This window comes from Trichechus manatus, unplaced genomic scaffold, assembly GCF_000243295.1.
Source record: "Trichechus manatus latirostris isolate Lorelei unplaced genomic scaffold, TriManLat1.0 scaffold00220, whole genome shotgun sequence".
NCBI classification, from domain to species: domain Eukaryota; kingdom Metazoa; phylum Chordata; class Mammalia; order Sirenia; family Trichechidae; genus Trichechus; species Trichechus manatus.
The window spans coordinates 2,389,831-2,414,701 of NW_004444156.1; the positions used below are offsets into that span (position 1 = coordinate 2,389,831).

At 43.3% G+C, this 24,871-nt stretch overlaps 1 protein-coding gene across 1 annotated transcript in view; it reads right to left on the reverse strand.

The window, feature by feature from the left end:
* PALLD (palladin, cytoskeletal associated protein) overlaps nt 1-24,871 on the reverse strand; it is a 450,487-nt gene that overhangs the window by 21,223 nt on the left and 404,393 nt on the right. The window contains exons 10-13 of the mRNA XM_004388882.2: nt 9,948-10,083; nt 6,055-6,153; nt 5,185-5,235; nt 3,732-3,953 (exon numbers count right to left, since the gene is read on the reverse strand). Coding sequence (XP_004388939.1) covers nt 3,732-3,953; nt 5,185-5,235; nt 6,055-6,153; nt 9,948-10,083 — 508 coding nt within the window. The remainder of the gene's footprint in view (nt 1-3,731; nt 3,954-5,184; nt 5,236-6,054; nt 6,154-9,947; nt 10,084-24,871) is intronic.

Sequence of the window (24,871 nt, forward strand, 5' to 3'; positions counted from 1 at the left end):
TATGGGGCAGTTCTACTCTGTCCCATAACATCGCTACGAGTCGGAATCGACTCGACAGCAATGGGTTATTTACATTCAAATGCTATTTATATGCAGGGATATATATCACAATGTTGACAGTGGTTATTTTTATGTGATGGTATTACAGGCATTTTTCTTTTTGCTTCTTTGTATTTTCAAATGTACTCACAATTAATATGTATTACTTATAAAGGTAAAAAAGGTGTTTTAGAGACTGAAAACAGACCCAAAGCTGCCATCATTCAATGGAATTGTATTAGACAAATAAAAAACGGGGGTGGGGGGGTAGGGGCAACAATAAAAGGCTGGTGGCAACTCTGTTGCTTTAATTCTGGGTCAAGGAGCATACGTATGATCAAAGGTCGAAAGCTTATGTCGGTTCTCCTCATTATGCTTAAGAAAACATGTAGTATTTAGACCTATCTACAATAATTTTCAAACAACACTAATTTGGGTTGACAGAAAATTACATGTCAAAAATAATTAAAGTAAAAATAAGTCTTGACTAAAAAAAATTAAAAAATGGTCAGACTACCTATTCTAACAGATCCTGGAACCTGCAGAAGTCTGATATGCCCCAAGCTGTAAAAATGTCCTATAGGGTAATTTTCGGCTGGCTTATGTCACAAGGAGTCCTGGTAGCGCAGTGGTTAAGCATTTGGCTGCTACCCAAAAGGTCAGCAGTTTGAATCCACCAGCTGAAACTTGGTGAGGATTCTCATGGATCTCTGATACTTTGGTTAATATTTCTGATTTAGGTAAAAGAGCTACACAGCTGGAAGACGGGCCCACAATAATGAAAGAAGAACTAAAGTGGAAGAGTTTCTCTTGGGACTTACAGTAGTCCGTATTTTTATTACTGATACTGATATTCATGGGAAATAATTATCAGCCAGCAATTCAGGGACACAAAAGGATTACTAACCTACCTACATCAGAGTTGTCTATGAATTGACTATTCAGACTAGCCCCGGATGGCCTGCTGCCTAAGCTTGAGCTCTGTCTAATAAGCTTAGGTTTGCTTCTCGCACAACAGTAATGCTATTAGCTTCTTACTAAAGACCCAAATGTCTCTTTTTCTTTCTTTTTTTGTCCCCACTGCCCCACTTTTCTTGGCATGCCCACTCCCTTGAAAATCAGTACTCCCAGCAGCTCTTTGATCTTTGACCCAGGCTCACCCAAAAACCAAAAAACAAACAAACTCATTGCCGTGGAGTCAAGGCCGCCTTATAGTGACCCTATAGGACAGAGCAGAACTGCCCCATAGAGTTTCCAAGGAGCGGCTGGTGGATTTGAACTGCCAACCTTTCGGTTAACAGCCAAGTTCTTAACCACTGCACCACCAGGCTCACCCAAGGTCTTCTTAAACCAGTGTGCGTTTTTCTGAAGTTTCTATTCGTATGTCAAGATCCAGGTGCTGATCCATGTCCCTCAGAATCAAGGAGGAACTGCTGGCTTCGCCACAGGGGTACCTCATTAGCACCTCACCCCACGGCACGGCTTTACATTTCCATAGACGCTTGTCGTCTGAGGACATCAACACTCACCCTGGATCTCAGAACGTTCCTATCAATTTCAGGAAAGCTTCCGGACCAGTCCACAGTAATGCGCAAAATCACTGGTGGTGTTCAGAATAGAACACAAGACACTTCTCTTCACTCTAGCCACTAGATTTTGGTTTAAAGCTCACATTTTAATCATGAGACTCTCTCTCACTATGGGGTTGGAATTAGGTTTTAGGGAAAGGATATGATGGTAAAATTGACCTTAAGGATTCTGTGAGAACAGAATAATGCATGGGGCTCTAGGGAACCAACACCCAAGGGTGTCAGGTACTGTGTATCACTTTGCCCTCTTCCACTGGACTAATTCTCATTTGAGCTCTTGGGCGCCACTATAAAGTGTTAATTTCAGGGGTTTTGTTTTTCAGGTCTGTAGGCTTGGTTTACAAATCTGCCTCTCCTCTGTTACTGTTCTGTTCCTTCATTGTCGTTACTGTCTCTTTTAACATAGTTTCCATCATCGTAAACATACTGAATTCACAGTCTTCTTCAGATGTGTGACACGTGGGCTTCCGTTCGCCTGCACCGTGTGCTGCTGACCCTCCGCGTGATGGTCCACTTCCTTGCGTGGTTCGTAATGTTTAACTGTGAACGTGTGTTCAGCTGCGTTTCAGTGGCGCAGTGGTGAAGAGCTCAGCTGCTAACCAAAAACGTCAGCAGTTTGAATCCACCAGCTGCTCCTTGGAAACCCTACGGGGCGTTCTACTCTGCCCTATAGTGTTGCTATGAGTCGGAATCGACTCGACGGCAATGGGTTTGCTTTGGTTTTTTGGAACCTGCAGAAGTCTGATATGCCCGGAGCTATAAAAGTGTCCTACGGGGTAACTTTCGGCTTGCTTATTTTAGAAGGAGCCCTAGTGGCGCAGTGGTTAAGCATTTGGCTGCTAACTAAGAGGCCGGCAGTTTGAATCTACCAGCTGAAACTTGGAAACCCTACGGGGCAGTTCTACCCTGTCCTGTAGGGTGGCTATGAGTCGGAATTGACCCGACGGCAATGGGTTTGCTTTGGTTTTATTTCAGAAACTTAAGGTTTTTAATCATCCAGGACTAAATTCCATGTTAACTTTTTAGATTTCCCTCCATATCATAGTGTAAATTTGGAGATTCAATTCTTCATGGTGCCTTTTTCTCCTTTTCAATCAAGTTCCTGGGAAAAGCGTAATCCTGTATGTTGCTTTGCTGGGCTGGTGAGCGGGGTCACTTTATTCTTCCTTCAAAGACAGGGCAGCTCTTTAGCCAGCATTTCCAAGTATCTGTAGAGAGAGGGCTCCCATCCAACTCGGCCTAAAAACCCACTGCCGTCGAGTTAACTCCAACTCCTAGCGACCCTACAGGACACAGTAGAACAGCCACACAGGGTTCCCAGGATTTGAACTGCTGACCTTTTGGTGAGCAGCTGTAGCTCCCAGCAGCTTTTAACCACTATGCTAGCAGGGTTCCCAGGTCAGCCTCGTCCTCCACAATACGGAAGTCCCTTTGACTATCCTTTCTGAACGCTCCCCCTCACTTTGTAAATACAGGAAACCCTGGCTTTGTAGCCGAACCATCTGAAGCTTTTATCCTCAGTGGTGAGCATTACTTCGCTGTACGGCCGTGGGCGGTGGTGTCGGGGGGACTGCCAGCTCAGTCAATTCGCAATTTAGGAGGAACAATGATAACCTCACCTCAGCAGTAAATGATGTGGCTGTGTGAAAAGCTCTTCGTCAATTATTCGATTAGAAATCTATTAGCCATTTCCTATTCTGTTACTCAAGCCCAGTCTCTACCACCCCCTTCTTTTGGTTTCTAATGCCTCCTGAAGATGGCCCTGCACTTAACCAAACCCACTGCTGTCGAGTCGATTCTAACCCATAGTGACCCTATAGGACAGGGTAGAACTGCCCCATAAGGTTTCCAAGGCTGTAAATCTTTACCGAAGCAGACTGCCACATCTTTCTCCCAAGGAGCAGCTGGTGGGTTCGAACTGCCAACCTTCTGGTTAGCAGCTGAGCACTTAATCACGGCACCACCAGGGCTTCTCGGCCCTGAACTTAGGGTAGTTAAAACGTTTTACATCATGGATATTGAGACATGCAGTCTGTATCTCCTCCTCCTACTGCACATGCTGTGCTCTGGAGGCTCAACTCTTCCTCAGGAAACAGGCCTCACCTTGGGCTTTGGATTGCCAGCCACTCTGCATGTGAAAGTTACAGGCATTCCCTCAAAGATCTTGTAGTGTTTCAGCTTCGTCTCAAAGAACGGTGCCATTCCATTTTCCACAGGCGCATCCCCATACGGAACATCATCGCCCGATTCGTCCACAGGAGACCTTTCTAGCCTGTACTCTATTTCACTGATGAGTCTCTGTTCACAGCTGGAGACTTTGTATTCCTATGTCACACAAAGAAAGGTCAGGTCAGCAATCAATCTCGGTCCCTTGTGCTACAGCGCGTCTCCCCAGTCTTGCCCTGCTCTCCAATGAGACAGTCTAGAGACAGTGATACTTCCTACCATGGAGCTACAAAACAGAATCTGGCCCATTTCAATTCCATATACAACAGAAAACATCTGGAAGTAAGTATCTATGATATTTCATATTGTCTGCAAGTCCTATCGTCCAAACAAACGAATCTCTGAAGATGGGCTTCTATTTTCTCTCTTTGGGAGCAGGGAGAAGGGCAGAAAAAGGCAAAGGCTATGTATTCCTGAATTGTTTATAAAAATAAAGTGCAGTGGAACACTGATTCCTTCCTTAGGGTAAACATCATTTCAGAGGAGTGCGTAGCTCCAGAAGGCTACAGGCCATGTGGCAGGGAGCTGCAATATTACACAGCATTTTATCAAAGGAATGACAGAAAAAATGGCACCACGTTTTTGCTTTTCACTCACACTGCCTCTAGACCCCTCCTTAGCTCAGCAGGTACTAGGAACTATTTCCACCCTCCTTAAAAGAAAAACAGGACTGAAAGTCCATTCAAATTTCTGGTTAAAAAAAAACAAAAGCAAAGCAAGGAACTTATCAACATCCTCTGGGGATTAAGGTAGAGTCTACAGTTCTGTTACTTACAAGTCCAATGCAGAGAAGGCAGCCCATTTAAAAAATTTTTCCCATTTACTAATAAATACAAGATTTTTAAACAAGGTTTTCTCTTAAATAAGTTACTCAACCTTAAAAAAAACCACACACACAGTTTGTTGGGTTGAGGGGAGACAAACCATGGAATGAGTAAAACTGCAAAAAGTCTACCACAAGTTGTTCTGTTTTGTCTGAGTCCTATCAAATTCAGCAATTTAAGAACTAGCACCTGTACTTTCCTAGATGGGTGTAACAAGTGAAAACCTTCCCACGATTTAAGGTTCAGAGTACCCACTGATGACAGTATTATATTCAACTTTGTAAATACATGAGAAAAAATCATATCGTAGTAATTTTGTTAATCTGATATTAAACTAAAATATATACCGATCACAACATTGTCTTTAAGTCCTATCATCCAAAGAAAAGTTATAATTAACATAGGGCAGAAAAGACAGATACAGACAGATATCCAGGCAAAAAAGGAAGAACAGACAAAAATAGACACAGTGAAAGATGAAGGAGAAGAAGGGTGAAAAGCTTAACCTTTTGACCATCCAGAGGACTCCCTACAGAAGCATGAGGAGACCCAATTTCCTGTAACGGCAGAAGAAAAGAAATGAAGACTAATAATAGAAACAGTGAGAATATAGCAGTAAGATTTCCAATTTTCTTTAGGTAAAACTTTTTTGGTAGCAATATTTAACACCCAGAAACACTTTCAGATTTTGAAGCTTACCCCATTTCTCAACAGACATGAGAAAAGAGACTACTTGGTACTTTCAACTTGTCTTAAAAAGCGTTCTTTTAACTTTCCAGATAACATAACTCCCAACAGAAGTTATGTAGTCTATTTGGAGACTCCAGGTAGAAGCAGCAGAGATTATAGAACAGCTTTACAGCAAATTCACAAAGTGATTCTTTTGGTTCCAGCAGGGGAACAAAAACAGCATTTCTGATTTCTCTGACGAGTGATTTATATCTACATACGACAAAGAAGATAAGGGCAGTCTTTTCTGTACGTGAATATTTTGCTTTGGACGTTAAGCCTACAATATCCACTACCATTTCAAGCAATTCCAATGATAATATTTTTCTCCATACAAAAATGTTCTGCATTAAAGCACAAATCAGGAAAAGCAGAAAGATACTTGAGAATAAACTTATCAGTGAGAAGATAGAGTACAGGTGTCGATGACTGAAATAAGCCCATGAATCACTTAACACTGTGTCTGCTACATACTATGTGCCCAATAAACATGAGCTGTGAGGTTGACTGATGAGATTAATACTGTGTCTCTGTGACCTGCCCTCTACTTTTCACAAAGTGACCTCAAAAACAGTGTCCAAAAAGAGCACGGGGAGAAGGGACAGAGGAAGAGTCATTTTTCGAAGAAGTCCGAAGCAACATTGTACCTGATTTGCTGTTTCCTCTTCTGGCTCCTGAATATTAAAGACATTTGCACTGTTAGCACCTAGGAGTCGACGAGCCATTCTTTCTTCATATGTCAACCTCTAAACAAAGTCACAAAAGAACACAGAATTAGGAAAATCACGGTTGTACACTGCCTCAAGGAAAAAAAGAAAGTCTTGATGTTTTCCGTACCCATTCTCTCTCCCTCTTCAGATACCTGCGTGTAAGAGGAAGTCTGTCTCTTCCCCTTCCCTCAGTTGTCCTCCCTTCACCTCCCCTTTTGGTCCTAATGCCCTAATCCAGAGTTGGGAGATAGGGCAAGCAACCTTGAGAGCCGGCAACTGGTACACCACAAATTTAAGGTGAATAATAAGCAAAAGCAATTAAGGCCAAAACCACATGGAAAATATATGTCATATACTTATCTTTAATTAAAACAGAGAGAGAAGAAAGAGGATTTCCAACAGCAAACCATTATTTATAGGAAACATTTTATTCATAGCTCTCCCTGGGCTTCCGTACAACCAAGTCAGCTCCACAGAGAAGGGAAGTTTTCGACCAGCTAGCTGGCAGTGATGGCCCTCTCACTTCTAAGACCATTTCCTAGGCTGCTGGGTAATGCGGGTAAGTATAATAATCCACAAAGAATGATTAGCAACAGAACTGTGAAAGATATTTGCCAAAGCTAACACCCACAATTCATGATTCTACTCACAGGACTAAGGTGCGCCTGACCCAAGCCATGGTATTTCCAATCACCTCATCTGCATGTGAAAGCTGGACAATGAATAAGGAAGGCCGAAGAAGAACTGATGCCTTTGAATTATGGTGTTAGTGAATAATGCTAAATATACCATGGACTGCCAGAAGAACAAAGAAGTCTGTCTTGAAGAAGCACAGCCAGAATACTCTTTAGAAGCAAGGATGGTGAGACTTCATCTCACGTACTTTGGACATGTTACCAGGAGGGACCAGTCCCTGGAGAAGGACATCATGCTTGGTAAAGTAGAGGGTCAGTGAAAAAGAGGAAGACCCTCAACGAGATGGAATGACACAGTGGCTGTAACAGTGGGCTCAAGCATAGCAACAATTGTGAGGATGGTGCAGGACCGGGCAGTGTTTCGTTCTGATGTACGGAGGGTTGCTATGAGTTGGAACCGACTCAATGGCCCCTAACAACAATAACTCACAGGCAGACTGCTTGCCCTTCAGGCAAAGAGAGTGGTAGTGATTTTACATCTAGCGACTGGCACTTCGGAACAGGTCAAAATCATTTCTTCTAGGCCATTCTTATCTAAGGGAAATGCTAACATTTTCTTGTTCTGCCTTTTGGGGTGATTCCTGCTCTTGTTCTCTTGCTGTAGGCTCGAAAGTGCTTTAGAATTACAGATCAGGGTGAATGTTCAGAGGCCACCTGGCCCATCAGGGCCATTTTACAAAAAAGTGTTAGATGCAAAATAGTAAGAAACCCAGGAATAGAGAATAATAGTGAAGTAGAATCTAATCAAAAAATTCAGATGTTATTTCAGATAAATTTCTGAATATAGATGCAAAATCTATCAGAAACTTTCTAGTCAGGAAAATATGTTGGGCAAACTTACAATTTCCAGTAATTGTTGGTTCCAGTCCCAGTTGGAACCAGGAAGTAAGACAAGCCAAATGCTAAATTATATATAGTCCCAAAATTGAAATTATTTTATTTAATAAAGAAGGGGTAGTGGGCAAAGAGAAGCAGGGGCAGATGACGGAATGACGCGTGGAATGTCTCCGCTCAGTATTTAATTTTCTTTTGTCTATTATAAAACTCAGTACGTTCAATTTTCAAAGAGAACTTTAAATTTCTGCTGTCTTAAAAACCCTTCCTAATCTTTTCACAAATAATTGTTATCAACATTGAACAGACTGGAGTTATTTCCACCCTGTTCCTTATGAGCGGGAATACCCATTTGCTATCTATTCCCTTTCCGTCACTAGACTGCATCTGCTGTCATTAGATGCCAATGGGACTTCGCAGTTTTGTTTCTGAATCACTAGGCCAGGTGGCTATATAAGCCCTTGTTTGCAGAAGCCAAAAATAAGTGGCAGAACAGTATGGAAACACTAGGAAAAAGTTCTGCTTGAGAAATTCATTTTCTAAAGAGAGAAATCTTACTTTTCTTCTCCTTTTAAGCTCTCATAGATGGAAATCTATGGAACTTATTGTGAATGTCAGTCACTGCTAAACAGATAAAAAGAAATAATATTTATACATATCTATATCACAGGTAAATGTAAGTAATATAAAAATATAAATAATATGGTATGAATCAATAATAGCTTATAAAATCTTCCCTTAGTCAAGAGAATCTTAGTCCATAAGGAATATTTCAACAACCAACCCAAAAAAAAAATCTGGCGAGATGACTTTACCTAACTTGAAAAGGTTCACGTAAGTATTTGTTTTAATCTTTCAAAGGCTTTAGTTGACAGAGCCAGGGAAAGCTTCCAGAGTATGTACATTTACACATGCAATCAATTATTTCAGGGAGAAAGCATTTCCCCTTTGTGAAAATCTTCTATAGTCAGTGGAATGAGTAACTAACACAAATTCTCATTAGAATTGTAATCTTCCTGAACTTAGATTAGGATGCTTTAATAATGAAAACCAGCATTCAATGTCTTTCCTCTATTCCCACCTTCCCAATCAAACTCGGTCTGTTCTCCTGTATTTATTTATTAATGCTTGACAGTGAAAACACCCAGAAAACATGATTAACAGAGTTTTCTGCTCTGGTTTTACATGAAGAGTCCTTTTTCCTCTTCCACTTAAGAGCCAGGCAACTTTTTGTGATGCTGATTCCACAATAAAGTCATAAAAGGCTCCTTCTCTTTATCTGGGGAATCTCGTTTGCTAGACCTGCTTTCCCATCTCCTTAAAATACCCTGATGTCGTAAGAAAAGGGTTAAAAAAAAAGTGATGAGGAAACATTTAATTCCAATGGAGAAAACTTTTCATATGGTTTTTACTAGACCCATTTATCTACTCTATAATTCTGTATTCTTAAAACGTGTATTTTTATTTGCCCATTGCCGTTGAGTCCATTCCGACTCATAGAGACCCTATAGGACAGAGTAGAGCTGCACCATAGACTTTCCAAGGAGTGCCTAGTGGATTCGAACTGCTGACCTCTTGGTTAGCAGCTATAGCTCTTAACCCCTACATCACCAGGGTTTCCAAAACGTATGTATCTCTATATAAATCAATCTATCTTTTTTTTTTCTTTTTTAAGTTTGGTTGTCTGGCCCTAACAAACTAGAAGAAGACTGGAGAACAGCATTGCTCTCTCAGTACTGAATCGATGCCCTGGAACGGTCTGCTGGAACAGAACTGGACCTCAGCATGGTTGCCCTAGTGAAGGCGCTTCCACGGAGAAGCAGTACGTATCATAGACCCCACATTCGCCTTTGGTACTTGAGTTCCCATCGACTGCTCCCGGGAAGATGCAAACCATTCAGAGCACACTTCCAGCCTTCTTCCCTGACCCCATCCAGTGGCAGTGGAATCCCCATGTCCCCCTTTTTTTTTTTTTTTAACATTGCCACTACTCCTTCATTGCACTCGCGACCCTGATTTATTCCATTGAAAAGCAGCTCTCTCTCCTTCCTACCTCTCCAACTCTCCATTTTCACCCCAAGAACGGTTCAGGAGAAGAAGGGAGCAGGGAACACCGAGTGAAGGAAGGCATTTCACGTCCTCCCTTTTCCCAGATTCTAGCCTGGATACTAATGCTGAGATTCGGGGGTAATAAAACTCATTTTGGGGGCAAATCTTAAAAACATAGGTCTTAGTGAGGTGAGGGAAGAGCTTTTCCATGTGGGCAGAGAATACTCCACGCCCCAGTCTATCTCTCAGTACCGGCTGCCCGTTGTTCAGGAGGTCCTCCTTGAAGCGAAGTTTTCGTTCCAGGTCTTGAATGACAGCATCCTTCGAGCCCTGGATCTCCTCATCAGAGGCTATTCTAGCAGTTCTACCAGCTTTCTTTGGAAATCCCCTGCAGGACAAAAACACAAGGCAGTACAGTCAGTTGTCAGGCGTATAAATCCACGGGAAACATTGAAGCCCAACGAAGAGACGGTGCAAGGTGTCAATGTGTCACTCCCACTCTTTATTTTAGGCTCCATCCACTGCAACGAATTATGGAAAAAGCCAGAAAGCTGGCTGCAGCAGCTCAGGTAACACTAACTGGAACCAGTTCTTGGAGAAAGTTCAAATACCTTTAAGGGGCAGTATACCTCACTGGAAGGAGCCCTGGTGGCGCAGTAGTTATGTGCTTGGCTATTAACCAAAAGGCTGGTGGTTCAAGCCCGCCAGCCACTTCGCAAGGAGAAAGATGTGGCAGTCTGCTCCCGTAAAGATTTACAGCCTTGGGAATCCTACAGGGCAGTTCTACTCTGTCCTATAGGGTCGCTATGAGTCATAACCAACTTGACAGCAATGGGTTAGTTAGTTATACCTTAGTGGTAAATGCCAAGGATAGAGAAGGCCTATATTTTTGTCCCAAGGAGGCAGCAATGGAAAGTGAAAAAATGATGTGATTTGTAATCAGGTAAGTTTAAAATCTGGCTCTGCCTTGTACTAGGTTCTGACTTTGGGAAAGTTTTATAACCTCTCATAAAATGGGTATGAAAATATAGACCACATGATTATCGAAGAGCCCTGGTGGCGCACGGGTTAAGAGCTCAGCTGCTAATCAAAAGGTCGGCAGTTTGTATCCACCAGCCGCCCCTTGGGAACCCTACGGGGCAATTCTACTCTGTCCTATAGGGTCACTAGGAGTCGGAATCGACTCAACGGCAATGGGTATGATTGTTGAGAGCGTCTGAAAGACAACGTATTTCTTTCATACTTTGACTTACTCCTTCTGATCCTCAGTAACTCATTTATTCCACAGCAGTGCCTAGCTCATTCCAAGCAAATATTGTTACCTTCCATCTCTACCCCTTCTTTCCTAAATTAATTAGGGTAGGCCAGTGTTAGATGATGCGAGGGGATTTCATACTAGGGATATGCCCTTGGGAGGTCTGCAGGCACTGCTCTACCTGGTGCACCCCAAACCTCCCAAGCCTCCTGGAGAGCCTAGAGCTCTGAGGACAGGTGGCACCTCAGGTCCCTTCTTCCCCAGGACAGCAATAATGTCCTCAGTCCTGTGAGCCAGGTCACTGGTACTGGATGTTTGATGGGTGTGGAATCACTATGGTCGATGCCACAAGCAGATCACGTCCCATTTCTCTTCCTTTTCCCTCACAGGGCGATGGGTAAAGATTAATGAGAAACGAAATACTGCACGATGGTGAAGATAAAGGAACCAGAGCTACCCAGATCAACAAGGTTAAACTTCAAAAACATCCTACTGACTTACAAAAAGCGAGTCACAGAATACATACAATATGATTCCATTTATACACAGGCAAATGCTAAACCGTCAACCTCCAAGCGTGGTCCCTAGAGCAGCAGCATCAGCATCACCTGAGAAATTGTCGGAAATGCCGATTGTCGGCCTCAGTCTAGACTTACTGCATCAGAAACTCTGGGTTGACACCTGGGAATCTGTGTTTAACAAGTCCTCTAGGTGATTCTGATACATGTGAGAGTTTGAGAAACACAGCTTAGGGAGGCATACATACTTGGTAAAAACTATAAGGAGAAGTAAAAGATTGATTAACTCAGAAATCACCTTCTGAGGTATTGGGTACCTCTGGGGGAGAATAGGGGATGTAATTGGGAAGGGTCACTGTTCATAAAAAAAAAAAAAAAGAAAAACCAAACTCATTGCCATCAAGTTGAGCCCGACTAATAACGACCCTACAGGACAGGGTAGAACTGCCCCATAGAGTTTCCAAAGAGTGGCTGGTGGATTCGAACTGCTGACCTTTTGTTTAGCAGCCGAGCTCTTAACCACCGTGCCACCAGGAGGCTTCATAGGTACTAGAAATGGGTAGGATTTTCATCATTGTTTTTTAAACTATACATTGTATGTACTCCCTTATTTGTACGTTTCACGATAAGATATTTCTAAGTTAAAAAAGTTTCATGTACATCTGTCAAGGTATACCATGGCTGACTCCACATCACTGATATGATGAAGCACCAGGAGAGGCCAAGGATATAAATGAACATGTGTTCACCAAAACCTCTGCTTTCCCCATTTCACCCCCAGTGCTGGGAAGACAATAAGCACTAAGTATGCAGTAGAGAATACGAGGATCCTTGAACAGCTCTGTGCCCCAGGAGTACCAGCAACCTGGTAACATCAGTTCTATCACAAGCTCCTGGTTGCCATTTTTCTTCTTGTCCACTCTCCTTTATTTCCTTGCCGACTTTTCACCCTTCAATGTGCTCGGGAGGTGAGTGGTCTCAACCTCCTGGATAGTGATGAGTTTAGCCAAGGCAGGTGTATGACTAGGGGATTGCATTGGGCAAATCTGCTACAAAAGACCTTTTTAAAGTGTTAAAAAGCAAAGATGTCACCTTGAAGACTAAGGTGCACCTCACCCAAGCCATGGTGTTTTCAATCACCTCACCTGCATTCCAAAGCTAGACAATGAATAAGGAAGACAGAAGAAGAATTGACACCTCTGAATTATGGTGGGGGTGGGAGTGAGAGCATGAGGTGCTGTCATGAATTGAACTGTGTCCCCCAAAAATATGTGTATCAATTTGGCTAGGCCATGATTCCCAGTGTTGTGTGATTGTCCACCATTTTGTCATCTGATGTCATTTTCCTATGAGTTGTAAATTCTACCTCTATGATGTTAATGAGGCGGGATAGGTGGAAGTTATGTTAATTAAGCAAGACTGAATCTACAAGACTGGATTGTGTCTTGAGCCAATCTTTTGATACATAAAAGAGAGAAGTGAGCAGAGAGACGGGGGGACCTCATACCACCAAGAAAGCAGCGCTGGGAGCAGAGTGTGTCCTTTGGACCTGGAGTCCTTGCACAGAGCTCCTAGTCCAGGGGAAGATTGATGACAGGGACCTTACTCTAGAGCCAACAGAGAGAGCCTTCTCCTAGAGCCAACACCCTGAATTTGGACTTCTAGCCTCCTAGACTGTGAGAGAATAAACTTCTGTTTATTAAAGCCATCCATTTGTGGTATTTCTGTTTCAGCAGCACTAGATGACTAAGACAGGTGCCCTAGTTAAAATGTTTCCATCTCTAAAAAGGAAAAAATGAAGAAATGCCCCTCTTCTTTCACTGGCTATCACTGTGGCAGGAATGTAATGCCAAAACGGCTGCAGCCATTTTGTGATCATGAGGGGAGATCTCCTAACATGCCAATGATGTTGTTAGATGCCATCGAGTCTGTTCCGACTCACAGGGATCCTATGTACAACAGAAAAAAACACGGTCCTGCGCCATCCTCATAATCGTTGTTATGCTTCAGCCCAGTGTTGCAGCCACTGTGTCAATCCATCTCATTGAGGGTCTTCCTCTTTTTCTCTGACCCTCTACTTCACCAAGCACAATGTCCTTCTCCAGGGCCTGGTCCCTCCTGATAACATGTCCAAAGTATGTGAGACATAACGTTGCTACCCTTGCTTCTAAGAAGCATTCTGGCTATACTTCTTCCAAGAGGGATTTGCTCATTCTTTTGGCAGTCCATGGTATATTCAATATTTTCGACACCATAATTCAAAGGCATCAATTCTTCTTCAGTCTTCCTTACTCATCATCTAGCTTTCACATGCGTAGGAGGCGATTGAAAACACCACGGCTTGGGTCAGGTGCACCTTAGTCTTCAAGGTGACATCTTTGCTTTTTAACACTTGAAATAGGTCTTTTGCAGCAGATTTGCCCAATGCAATGTGTCTTTTGATTTCTTGACTGTTGGCTTCCATGGGTGTTGACTGTGGATCCCAGTAAAATAAAATTCTTGACTAGTAAAATGAAATTCTTGACAACTTCAGTCTTTTCTCCATTTATCATGATGTTGCTCATTGGTCCAGTTGTGAGGATTGTTGTTTTCTTTGTGTTGAGGTGTAATCCATACTAACGGCTCTGGTCTTTGATCTTCATCAGTAAGTGCTTCAAGTCCTCTTCACTTTCAGCAAACAAGGTTGTGTCATCTGTATATCACAGGTTGTTAATGAGTCTTCCTCCAATCCTGATGCTGCGTTCTTCTTCATATAGTCCAGCTTCTTGGATTATCTGCTCAGCATACAGATTGAACAAGTATGGTGAAAGGATACACCTATATGCCAGTGATGGTAGACTGCAAACATGGAGAGAACCTGGGTTCCTGATAATGTTTCTGTGACAGTGTTAATCTACCATGGAACCAACCTACCCCAGATTTGTTACGGAAGTGAAAAAACCCCATGTATTTAATCTACTTGTAGTTAAGTCTTCTGATACTTGTATGGAAAACATTCTAACTGATAAAAACTGCTTTTCCAGGTCCTTCTTCCTAATCATTTGCCCCTGAAGTTCAAATAGGATGATACTGGGCTTTGAAATGAAAGAAAAAAACAGAACATTGTGATATCTTGTGTTCATAATATCAAACAAGTGATTAGTAAAGCCTTAATTTGTACCTGTTTCAACTAGGAATTGATCAAGAGTTCAGTGAGCTGAGCAAGGAACCTGAGATATGTTGACAGCAAGGATCACAAGAATTATGACTTATGACTTCAGTTTTTGGTATCATGCAACCCCTTAACAAAAATGTGCCTAGTTCGCCCATTCTCCTCAGCCTGGAAGCCTCTCTCCCCTACTCTTTGTCTCAGGGCTCAGTCGTCAGCCTTCAGGGCTTCAGTTTAACGTCTCCTCAGAAAGGATATCCTGACTAAGTCTACCCCATCCGTTACTGTACCATGCTTGTTTTCTTCACCATAGCGCTTATCACACTTTATCAGTAGATGTTCTTTTTTAATGGTCTCTCCCTCACCATTTTTAAAAATTTATTTGTTAATTACAATGTTTGTCTAATAGCAGACACTCAAACATTTGTGGGCCAAGTAAGTGGGTGTGCTATGCCTCTCCACTTCTAACCTCTCCCCACCTCCCTCCCTTCAGTGAAGAAAACTTGTGCCAGAGCCATCTCAATCTGAAAGAATCAGATTACAGGGAAACAGCCAGGCTCACGGCAAGTAAAAATGACAGCGTTTCGGAAATAAGTTCTGTGCTTCTTTTGACTACAGCCTTACACCTGAGAACTAGAAGAGCTAGATTTTCAACGCACCTGAGAGGTAAAATTGAAGGCAGCTAGCTGTCTGTTGTATCAGATATTATTTTGAACATATGACTGCCCATTATTACTCTAAGCTGGAACAACAGAAAATAGTTGCACAACTGTCTGATGATAAGTGGCTTTTGAGGACAGAAGGCTTCACTGTGTCCCTGAGGCAGACTACACTGAGAGCAGCGGTCTCCACAGGCACGAGAAAGAACGGGGCCAAAGGGGGACTGTCAAGGGTGGAACGGATCACCTCAGCGCTGTTCTTTGTTGTTTTATTTTAAAAGACAGCCAGAGTTCTTTTGAACAATAAACACCTGTCTATTTACTACAGGAGCCCTGGTGGCGCAGTGGTTAAGAGTTTGGCTGCTAACCAATCGGTGGGCAGTTTGCATCCACCAGCTGCTTCTTGGAAACCCTATGGGGCAGTTCTACTCTGTCCTACAGGGTAGTCAGGAGTCGGAATCGACTCAATGGCAACGGGTTTGGTTTTATATTCGCTACAGAGTGAGTCCTGTTGTTTGGAAAGCATTTCTCAGCAGACTTTCAGGGGGACTTAGAACAACTGCTCTGGGACAGCCATTCACCTTGGTTTGGGTTTCTGCCACAGGAACAAAGAATATAAATATTTCACAGGAACAAAGAGTACAAATAAAATGACCCTTGATCCAAATAAAAACCCTTATCATTCTGTATCTCTCTTAACAAGCCAATTCGCTAAACACATAAATATTACCAGCATTAGAAGGGCAAGTACTTAATCCCTATTTCCCTCATATTTTTAAGGAATTATTTTCCTTAAAGTACATATATTTTCTTGGTTTTCAACAATTAACTCTGAAATAAAAATCAATTAAAAAATTTAAAATGCCCAGTAGTCCTTCCACAAGTACTTAGGAGCATCTAGCAAGGCGCAGTGCTTGGCCAACATATCAATATTCATTTTGTTAAGCTGGGAACAAAACAGGTGGTTTGAGAGGTAAGTGATGCTACTGCCTGATGTCATTGACAGAATTCTACTATATCAGGAATATTTATGCATAAAGAAGGAAAAAAAATTAATTAAAAAAAAGCTTCATCACTATAGTCCCAGCACTATTCTACATGATACGGAGAAGAGAACCAGATTCTAAAGGATGGTTCCTGATCACAAGAGGGTCATCATCTAGTTGGGGAACAAGTTAAGGAGCAAACTATGTGGTACTAATTCCAAGTGCAATGGGATTTTTTTTTAAAAAAAGGAAACTGTGCTGGCTAGAATGACTGGAGAAGATTCTATGGAAGAGGTAGTATCTAAGATAGACCTGGAAAGACGATGAGGATGTGGACAGAGGACGGAATGCACAGTCAGCACAGATGAAGGCACGCGGCAACGATCCCTTTCTCACCACAAAAGTGTGTGACTTTGGGCTTCTTACCTAACTGCTGTGTGCCTCAGTTCCCTCCTCTGTAAAACACTGATAGCACGTGCCTCACAGGTTGGGGAAACTACATGAGTTGATGTATATTCAGTGCTGAGAACAGTGCCTGGCACAGTAAGCGTGGATCTGCAGAGGCAAATAAAATCTCTGGCATGGGTCTGGGGTCTTAAAAGCCTGTGAGCAGCCATCTAAGATACTCCACTGGTCTCACCCCATTGGCAGCAAGGGAGAATGAAGAAAACAAGATACAAGGGAAAGATTAGCCCAAAGGACTAATGGACCACAACCACCACGGCCTCCACCAGACTGAGTCCAGTACAACTAGATGGTGCCCGACTACCACCGCTGACTGCTCTGACCGGGATCACAACAGAGGGTCCTGGACAGAGCTGGAGAAAAATGTAGAACAAAATTCTAACTCACAAAAAAAAAAGACCAGACTTACTGGCCTGACAGAGACTGAAGAACCCCCAAGAGTACGGCTCCTGGATACCCTTTTAGCTCAGTAATGAAGTCACTCCCGAGGTTCACCCTTCAGCCAAAGATTAGACAGCCCCATAAACAAAACGAGACTAATGGGGCACAACAGCCCAGAGACAAGGACTAGAAGTGGAGGCGTGGGGGGAGGACAGGAAAACTGGTAATAGAGAACCCAAGGTTGAGAAGGAACAGTGTTGACATGTCGTGGGGTTGTTAACCATTGTCATAAAACAATATGTGTACTAACTGTTTAATAAGAAACTATTTGTTCTGTAAACCTTCATCCAAAGTACAGTAATAACCAAAAAAGGTTTCCAAAAAAAAAAAAATCTAGCATGGAAGTGAATCACAGAGATGAGACTGGCTGAGGGAAAGAGTGAAGGAGGGAAGGAGTTTAAAACATGCCAAGAATTTTTGACCCGTTTCCAAGAATGTTCCAGGTGCTCTGTTCCACGTGCTGGAAATACAACGTTGAACAGAACTAAGTCACTACACTTACAGAGATTGTGTTCAACAGTGGGGGTGGCAGAGAGAAGACGGAGAGAAACCAAAGAATGGAAGGAAGGAGCTGACGGGAGGTGGTGAGCGCTGTGACGTGACAAGCATGTGAGCAGATGTCTATATTAGACAGTGCGGTCAATCAAAGCTCAGACACCGCAGCTGAGGCCTGACCCCCAGGGAAGTGTGGGCTGTGTGAAGACCCACAGGGAGAGCCATGTAGTACAAAGGGCCACCCCAGACGGAGGCTGGCAGGGGTCAAGAGACAGACATTTCGACCTTCAAAGAAAGAGGTTTGGTACACAGTGTTCCTCACACTTCTTTTAATACGGAACCTTTTCTCTTTTTCAGAGAGCATCTCATTGGACTAATGTAATTCAGAAAAACCTTTAGGAAATTGTGTTAAAAACTGAGGACAGGGTTTAGGGTTAGCATTTAAGGTTAGCGTTAGGAACCGAAACGGAGTATTCGGAAAGAGGAGGTACCAGGAAAGAAAAGTGGTTATAAGATTCTGAGGCAAAGTTTGGGCAATGGAGCTTGTTTTCTTATAAAACAAATTCTGTGTTGGAGTCTAATGGAAGATGGCTGTGGGTTTGCTCTCCTAAAGGGAACCTACTTTTAATAAACAAAGAGCAGCAACTTGTAAGGAAATAAAGAGTATCTGGTGACAGACAGGTGACTTCCCTTCATGATGGCTTGTACAGTTAAAAAAATAAAGCTTGTTTAAAGTAAACTGTTACTAAAACTAGAACTCTTCACAAAAATGCATACTCAGAGGCAAATGTGAACTGGTAAACAATTCATAACAGGCCTTCTACAGTCCATACTTCAGTGTAGACGCACGAAGCCCAACTGTGCAAAGGACATTATCGATCTGTTTACTCTAGCTTCAACAGTAAGCCACTTGCCATTTTTAAAGAATATTCATGTGGTTGAGGGTAAAAACATCTCAAACATATACACAAGCATCTGGAAGGTAAAATCTTCCAGATTCAACCACAGCCAAATCCCAGGAGGTTTTTTCCCTTTCTTCTTTTTTTTTGGGGGGAGCTACTGAATAATCTCGAATGCATCCTTCCCTTAATATACTATTCCAGGTCAATCCTGTCTGTATATTTCAGAAACTCAAATCTCCAGAGAACAACACTGATTTAAGAGACCATGTGCCTATCTAGCAACCAGAGATTTATTTTCTAGAATTACTAAAAATCCTCTTTTCCTTCTAGTCCGTGAAATCTGATGAGAACTAAATTCCACAGAACTTTGGGGTGAGCAAACTCACCAACATGCTGGTGTTGAGGTATCCTTCATATTCAAGAATGTAATCTATGAATTAATATGTAGAAGAGCCCAATATATACAAACTCGATTAGTGTGTATAAACTCTAATTTTCTTTTTTTTACTCTATTTTACTACAAAGCCACTGGAGTACAAACGGTGGCTGCCGTAAGCTGACAATGAAAGGAAAACAGATAACTTACTCTGTCACCTCTGGGTTCTCTAAAGGCTGAACTCACGCACGGGCGTGTTCTCCACCTACTCGGTCATTCTGCAGAGCTTAGTACAGAGCCATCCGGAACCGAGCTGGTTTAATTCTGAGCTGCCCGGGGGACAGAAACACTTCAGTAGAACTACAATCCAGTCATGGCAGACCTGGGGGGCCTCTCCTACTGATTTGCTGGGAAATACTTGCCCAGGATTAGATACAAGTTTCTGTGTAATATTCAAAGAGATTGGACCCTAATGAGCCCAGTACCGAGACTCTGAGAAATTCCCCAGCCCCTTCAGGCTCTGCTCCCTCATAGAGAATGACAAGCCCCATATACCTGTTTCCTGAAAGACAGAACAATGAGATCATGCCTGCAAAGTCCAATGAAGCTTTTGCCTTTCGGGTTCATTTTATTTATAGGTTACTATGGAGCCCTGGTGGTGCAGTGGTTAAAAGCTGGGCTGCTAACCGAAAGGCTGGCAGTTCAAATCCACCAGCTGCTCCTTGGAAACCCTACGGGGTAGCTCTACTCTGTCCTATAGCATTGCTATGAGTTGACTATGAGTCGGAACTGACTCGACAGCAACTTTTTTTTTTTTTATCTAACTACTGTCTTGACTTGGCAACTATCTAAATGCCCAGTATCATGAATTTAAAAGTACAACTAAATCCTAAATCCATTACAAACTTTTCCTTAAGACTCTGGTGATTTCGTTTTGTTTTGTTGCTTTTCTGTAGCAGTTTCCTCTGATCAAGAAACTCAGGCATGCGTCGCTCAACGTCTGTTTGGGCAACCTCCACCGCATCTACGTTCTTGGTCCCATAAGGTCGCGACAGAGTTCAGAAATCCGGGACATAGAGGGTGACGTGCTTTGCTAAGTATGGAGATCTGATCTGCCTCTCACTAGCTCTCTGGGTCCGTGTCTGCCCTCGCTCTGCAGATGACTGTCCCGCCACGCTCGCCCCTGGGAGAGACCACCCACACGCCACCCGAGCCACTGAGGGGGATGCCCCGCCAAGGCCGCTGCCCCACGTGGCCTGAGTGCCCTTTGTGAGATGCCCTGGCCACGGCTGCTCCCACGGTGCTGCCACTGAGCAGTCGGGGCTGCGGTGGTGGCGGGAGGAGGAGCAGGAAAGGCGGCCAGGGGTGAGGACGCAGAGCAGGGGTGGGCGGGCTGGAGTTTAAAGCCCGTTGGGGTGGGGAAGGCAGGCAGGGAGGAAGGAAGGGAAGGGAGCTGGTGGTGCAGCAGGCCAGGAGACAGGCTGGGCGCGGCTCTCAGCGACCAGCTGGCGACCACGCATGACAGTGGTGGTGCGGGTCCCAGGCCTGCCTGGTGACCACCCTATGCACCTCTCTCCCGTATATAACATGGTGCTTGCATAAAGTCCAGATCACATAACGTCCTATTTCACAGACTGTATTGTGGATGTTAAGTGACACACACTTGTATCAGATGCCAGATTTATTAGAGATCAGCTGAAGCAACACACCCAAGGCTAAGTCACACGACTCTCTCTCCTTGCTTCGGCTTTTTCCAGAACTCTGGCAAATCCCTCCACCTCTTGAAGCCCCCCACCTACAGTGCAGAATGGCAATGCCCCAGCTACCTGGGACAGAAAGGGGCAATGAGAGAATGTCTGCGAAGAGCTGAGTGCCTACAGAATAAAAGCTCTCATTAATACATCTATATAGAAGTTCCTGACCCCGGCTCTTACTTGTAACCAACACGGGGTAACATTTCAAACCAAAGCCCGACACACGTAGAAGAAGCAATTAAGACTATAGCACCTTGTAGCATCGTGGCTATGTGACACTCCCTATGAGAACAGATTCCAAGAATGTGAAGGTGGGCAAAGGTACAGTGCCAATCTGGTTCCCAGGGCTGGGTCTGATCTGATTCACCCTTCGGACTTGGTGTAGCTGCTCAGAGACCAGCAGAGGCAGAAATGCTGCCTGGAACTCTGCAGCTTTTCCCTGTGTGGTATTTCCAAACCCTCGGGAAATACCACATGTCTTAGGGCTTGACTTCCAGTGCAGAGGACTGGAGTTACAGCAATGGACACCCTAAAATGAACCATCGTCAATGCCGAGCGGAGGAGGATGCAGTCGTTTTATAAAAGAGCAAACAGATTGCTTTCTCAGGCATGCTCTCCTCACTGCCTCTATCTGAAAGCTTCAGGCAACTTAACATTTGTGTCTGTCAACTGCTTGGAGCAGGGCGGTATTTTCTCAGCCAGTGACCCCAGTCACCTTGGGGAAGAATGTAGCCGCCTGAAGGGAGACAGGCAGTAGAGACACCGGATGGGAAGAAGCTCCCCAAGCTGCGATCAGCCAATGGCCACATACTGTTGCTGCTAGTCCGAGGCCCACTGTCTTTCGCCTTTTTGATTTGTGGTTTATCGCTGGCACCCTGGTCTTTGCCCCTGCCTCGACCTCTGCTCTCCAGGCATGTGAGAAACAGAACCTTATCTCCACAGACTACTTAGAAACTTAGTTCAGACCAACCCACTCTTCTCCGTATTAAAATAAGAACAGTTCTAATATACACACAGACAGAGAGTAAAACAGCAAGTGTACAATTGATTTAAAAAAAAAAAACCCAAAGATACCTGAAATTTATATTTAAGATTATAGTCAAACAGGGCAGGTGAAAAAAAATCTAACGACTTGCTACTTCACTGAGTCATGTGTAATCAATCTCTTTCCTGGCATGGGATATCATATGGCAAACCACCCAACGGGAAATAACACAGAAGTGAAATTGAACGTGCCATCGAAATCACCCCAAGTTCCCAATGCAAATAAATGAAAGTAATTCATTTCTATAACAAAATAATTCATTGGACAGTGGTTTAACAGATCCTACAAGTTCAAGGATGCCAATTAGTTATAGCAGCCCTGAACGGGACACTTAGTTCTTTACAAATTATTTGAATCATTACGATGGATAAATAGTAAAATTGTTATTCAGAATGCAAATGACAGTTGCCACAATATGGCAGAGGAAAAATGTTTCAGAAGGCACATGTATCAAATCAAGAGAATGAATTCTTCAAGCGTGTTGTGACTTAGGAAAATTCCTTGAAGACAAAAAGGTACCATATTATAACGATTCACTGGGCTGGCACAGAGCTAAAAGTCTGCAGTCTGGCGTTGCCACTTATCTTTGGTGTCAGAGCACATAACTACCTTTGGGTATAGCTTCCTAGAGCCACAAAATCAGAATGAGTTCACCATGTTTTTTAAGAAATAGCACAAACTACAGCGCTCTTTGTGGGAACTATTATCAAGGATTTTGACTTCATCAAGTGAGTAATTGTGATAGACGCTGATAAGGAGTAAGTGCTTCTGTTACTTGAGTTAAGCCCTTAAAACTGCTTATCTTAAGACAGTTTCAAAACCAAAGGTCAGAATCAACCACTGGTTCTGCTTATGATTAGAGGCATGACCATCTAATCCCTTTGGAAGACTAATCTTTGATCAGATTCTATATGAGACACATTAAAACAGATAACTTTTCTTTTTGGAAACCAAGACTTGGTACCATTTTACAATAAGAGAGAGCAAAAAGCGTCATGTAACAAACTCCCATTTTTTGAATCTCTCTAACAAGAGCAGGAAAGGCCTGGCGATCTACTTCTGAAAAATCAGCCATGAAAAACCCTATGGAGCAGTTCTACTCTGACACACATGGGGTCACCATGAGTTGACGTCAACTCCCCACCAACTGGTCGTAACAGTTTCTTTGCAGCAAGATAAAGAAAGCCCCAACAGAAAAATAGGGGAGAAAGACAAAGGTTTTCCTTAGACAAGTTGACTGACTCAGCTTTCAACAGCAGCCCATTATCACATCGTTACTATACAGACTCTGCTCATTTATCGGAATGACTTATTTACATATTCATTGGACTCTGCTTCTTCCAATAAGGATTTGAGAAGTAGCCAGATTTCAAACATAGAATTTATATAATCGATATTCAGAAAGTGCCTGACAAGAACAAGACAGTGCTAACTGCTGCTTTGCAGATACACACTTCGACAGCAATGCAATCCTCCCGGTGGTATTAGTACATCCCAGTAAAGGAAAACTTTTAGATACGAATGAAAACCTGAACTCCTTTTTATTCTTTAGTAAGGTTCCCTTCTTTTCCCTCTGACTAATTTTTGGCTTCTGGCAAACTCTAAAGTAGAATTTCAACAGGAAGAGTTGAGACATGGTCACTGGCTTGAGCTCTGCTAACACTTCATTCATTTTTGAACATTTCAGTAAAATGAGTAGGGGAGAGTTTTTACTCATTTTACTCTTCAGTACAATTTTCCAAACACTGGTATATGTTTCTTTTGAAGGCTTTACTGTACTTTCGCACATGCCATCTTATTTATCCTCATAGTTTTTGTATTTAAAGATTCCAGAGGGCTGCCGCATCGTCACCGTGATGTAAGGAGGGACAGGTATTAGCCCGCAAAGAGAAAACGAAGGCAGAGAAGCCACGTAATCCAACTAGCGATCGTTGTTGGCCAGGGACAGGACTGGCATGATCACTTCTTCACTAGATTGCACATGCGTCGGAATCGACTCGACAGCAACGGGTCTGGTTTTTTTTTTTAATGGGTTCATGTATTTGCATCAACAACACAGAAACATTTACATGTTTCTCCCCTTCCGATCTATCACTTAAAAAAAACAGTTGCCATCAAGTCAATTCCGACTCATAGGGACCCTGTGGGACAGAGCAGAACCACCCCATGGGGTTTCCAAGGAGTGGCTGTTGGATTCCAACTTCAGACCTTTTGATTAGCAGCTGAGCTCTTAACCACTGCACCACCAGGGCTCTGATTTATCACCAGATGTATGCAAAGGCTTATTACTTAATTCTGTAATTTGGGCATTTCAAAAACACTAAGTATATGCTTAATAATCAAGTCCCTACAAATCTATTCCAATACTAATCTGAGCTGTTATGCAGTTTGGTGCTAAGAGCGTGAACTTTCGAGTTGGACGTGCATTCAGATGCCAGTCGAGTGGTTATGCGCTCTTGGGCAAATTATTTAACTACTGGAGTCCTCAGTTGCCCGTGAGGCAATGACACCTTTAGGAACGCTGTTATCAAACGAGGTGATGTACGTGAATCGCTTAGCCCAAGGCTCAAAAAACGGAAGCCAGTGCCACCAACAATGTCATAATTATTGAGCATTGTGCAGACCTTGGATAGCTGCTGATGAGACTCTTCCATTTTTTAAAGAGGAGAAACAGTGTTGAACTCAGTAATGGTAAGGTAGCCATGCAAGAATAGCCTGGTAAAGTCTCTGAGAAAGAACTTACAATTGGATAGCAGGAAATATGCAAACATGACAATGCACTCCTACGTTCTAAGTGTTCCAAACCATAAAACCAAACCCGTTGCCAATTCCGACTCAGAGCGACCCAACAGCACAGAGAACCGCCCCGTAGGGTTCCTGAGGAGTGGTTGTGGATTGGAACTGCGGCCCTTTGGGTTACAAGACAAGCTCCTAACCACTGCGCCCCCAGGGCGCCCCTAAGCGCACTTCCGTGGGGCGTGTGGGCGCTGCATCGCGACATTCGGCAGGGGCGCACGCGCTGTCACTCACACGGGGGTGACACCCTTGGGCAGCCCCAGGGCGTTGACGGCCGCGGGCTGCGGCTGCGCGGGCAGCAAGGCGCTGAGGAAGGCGGCGGGCGCCTGGCCGTAG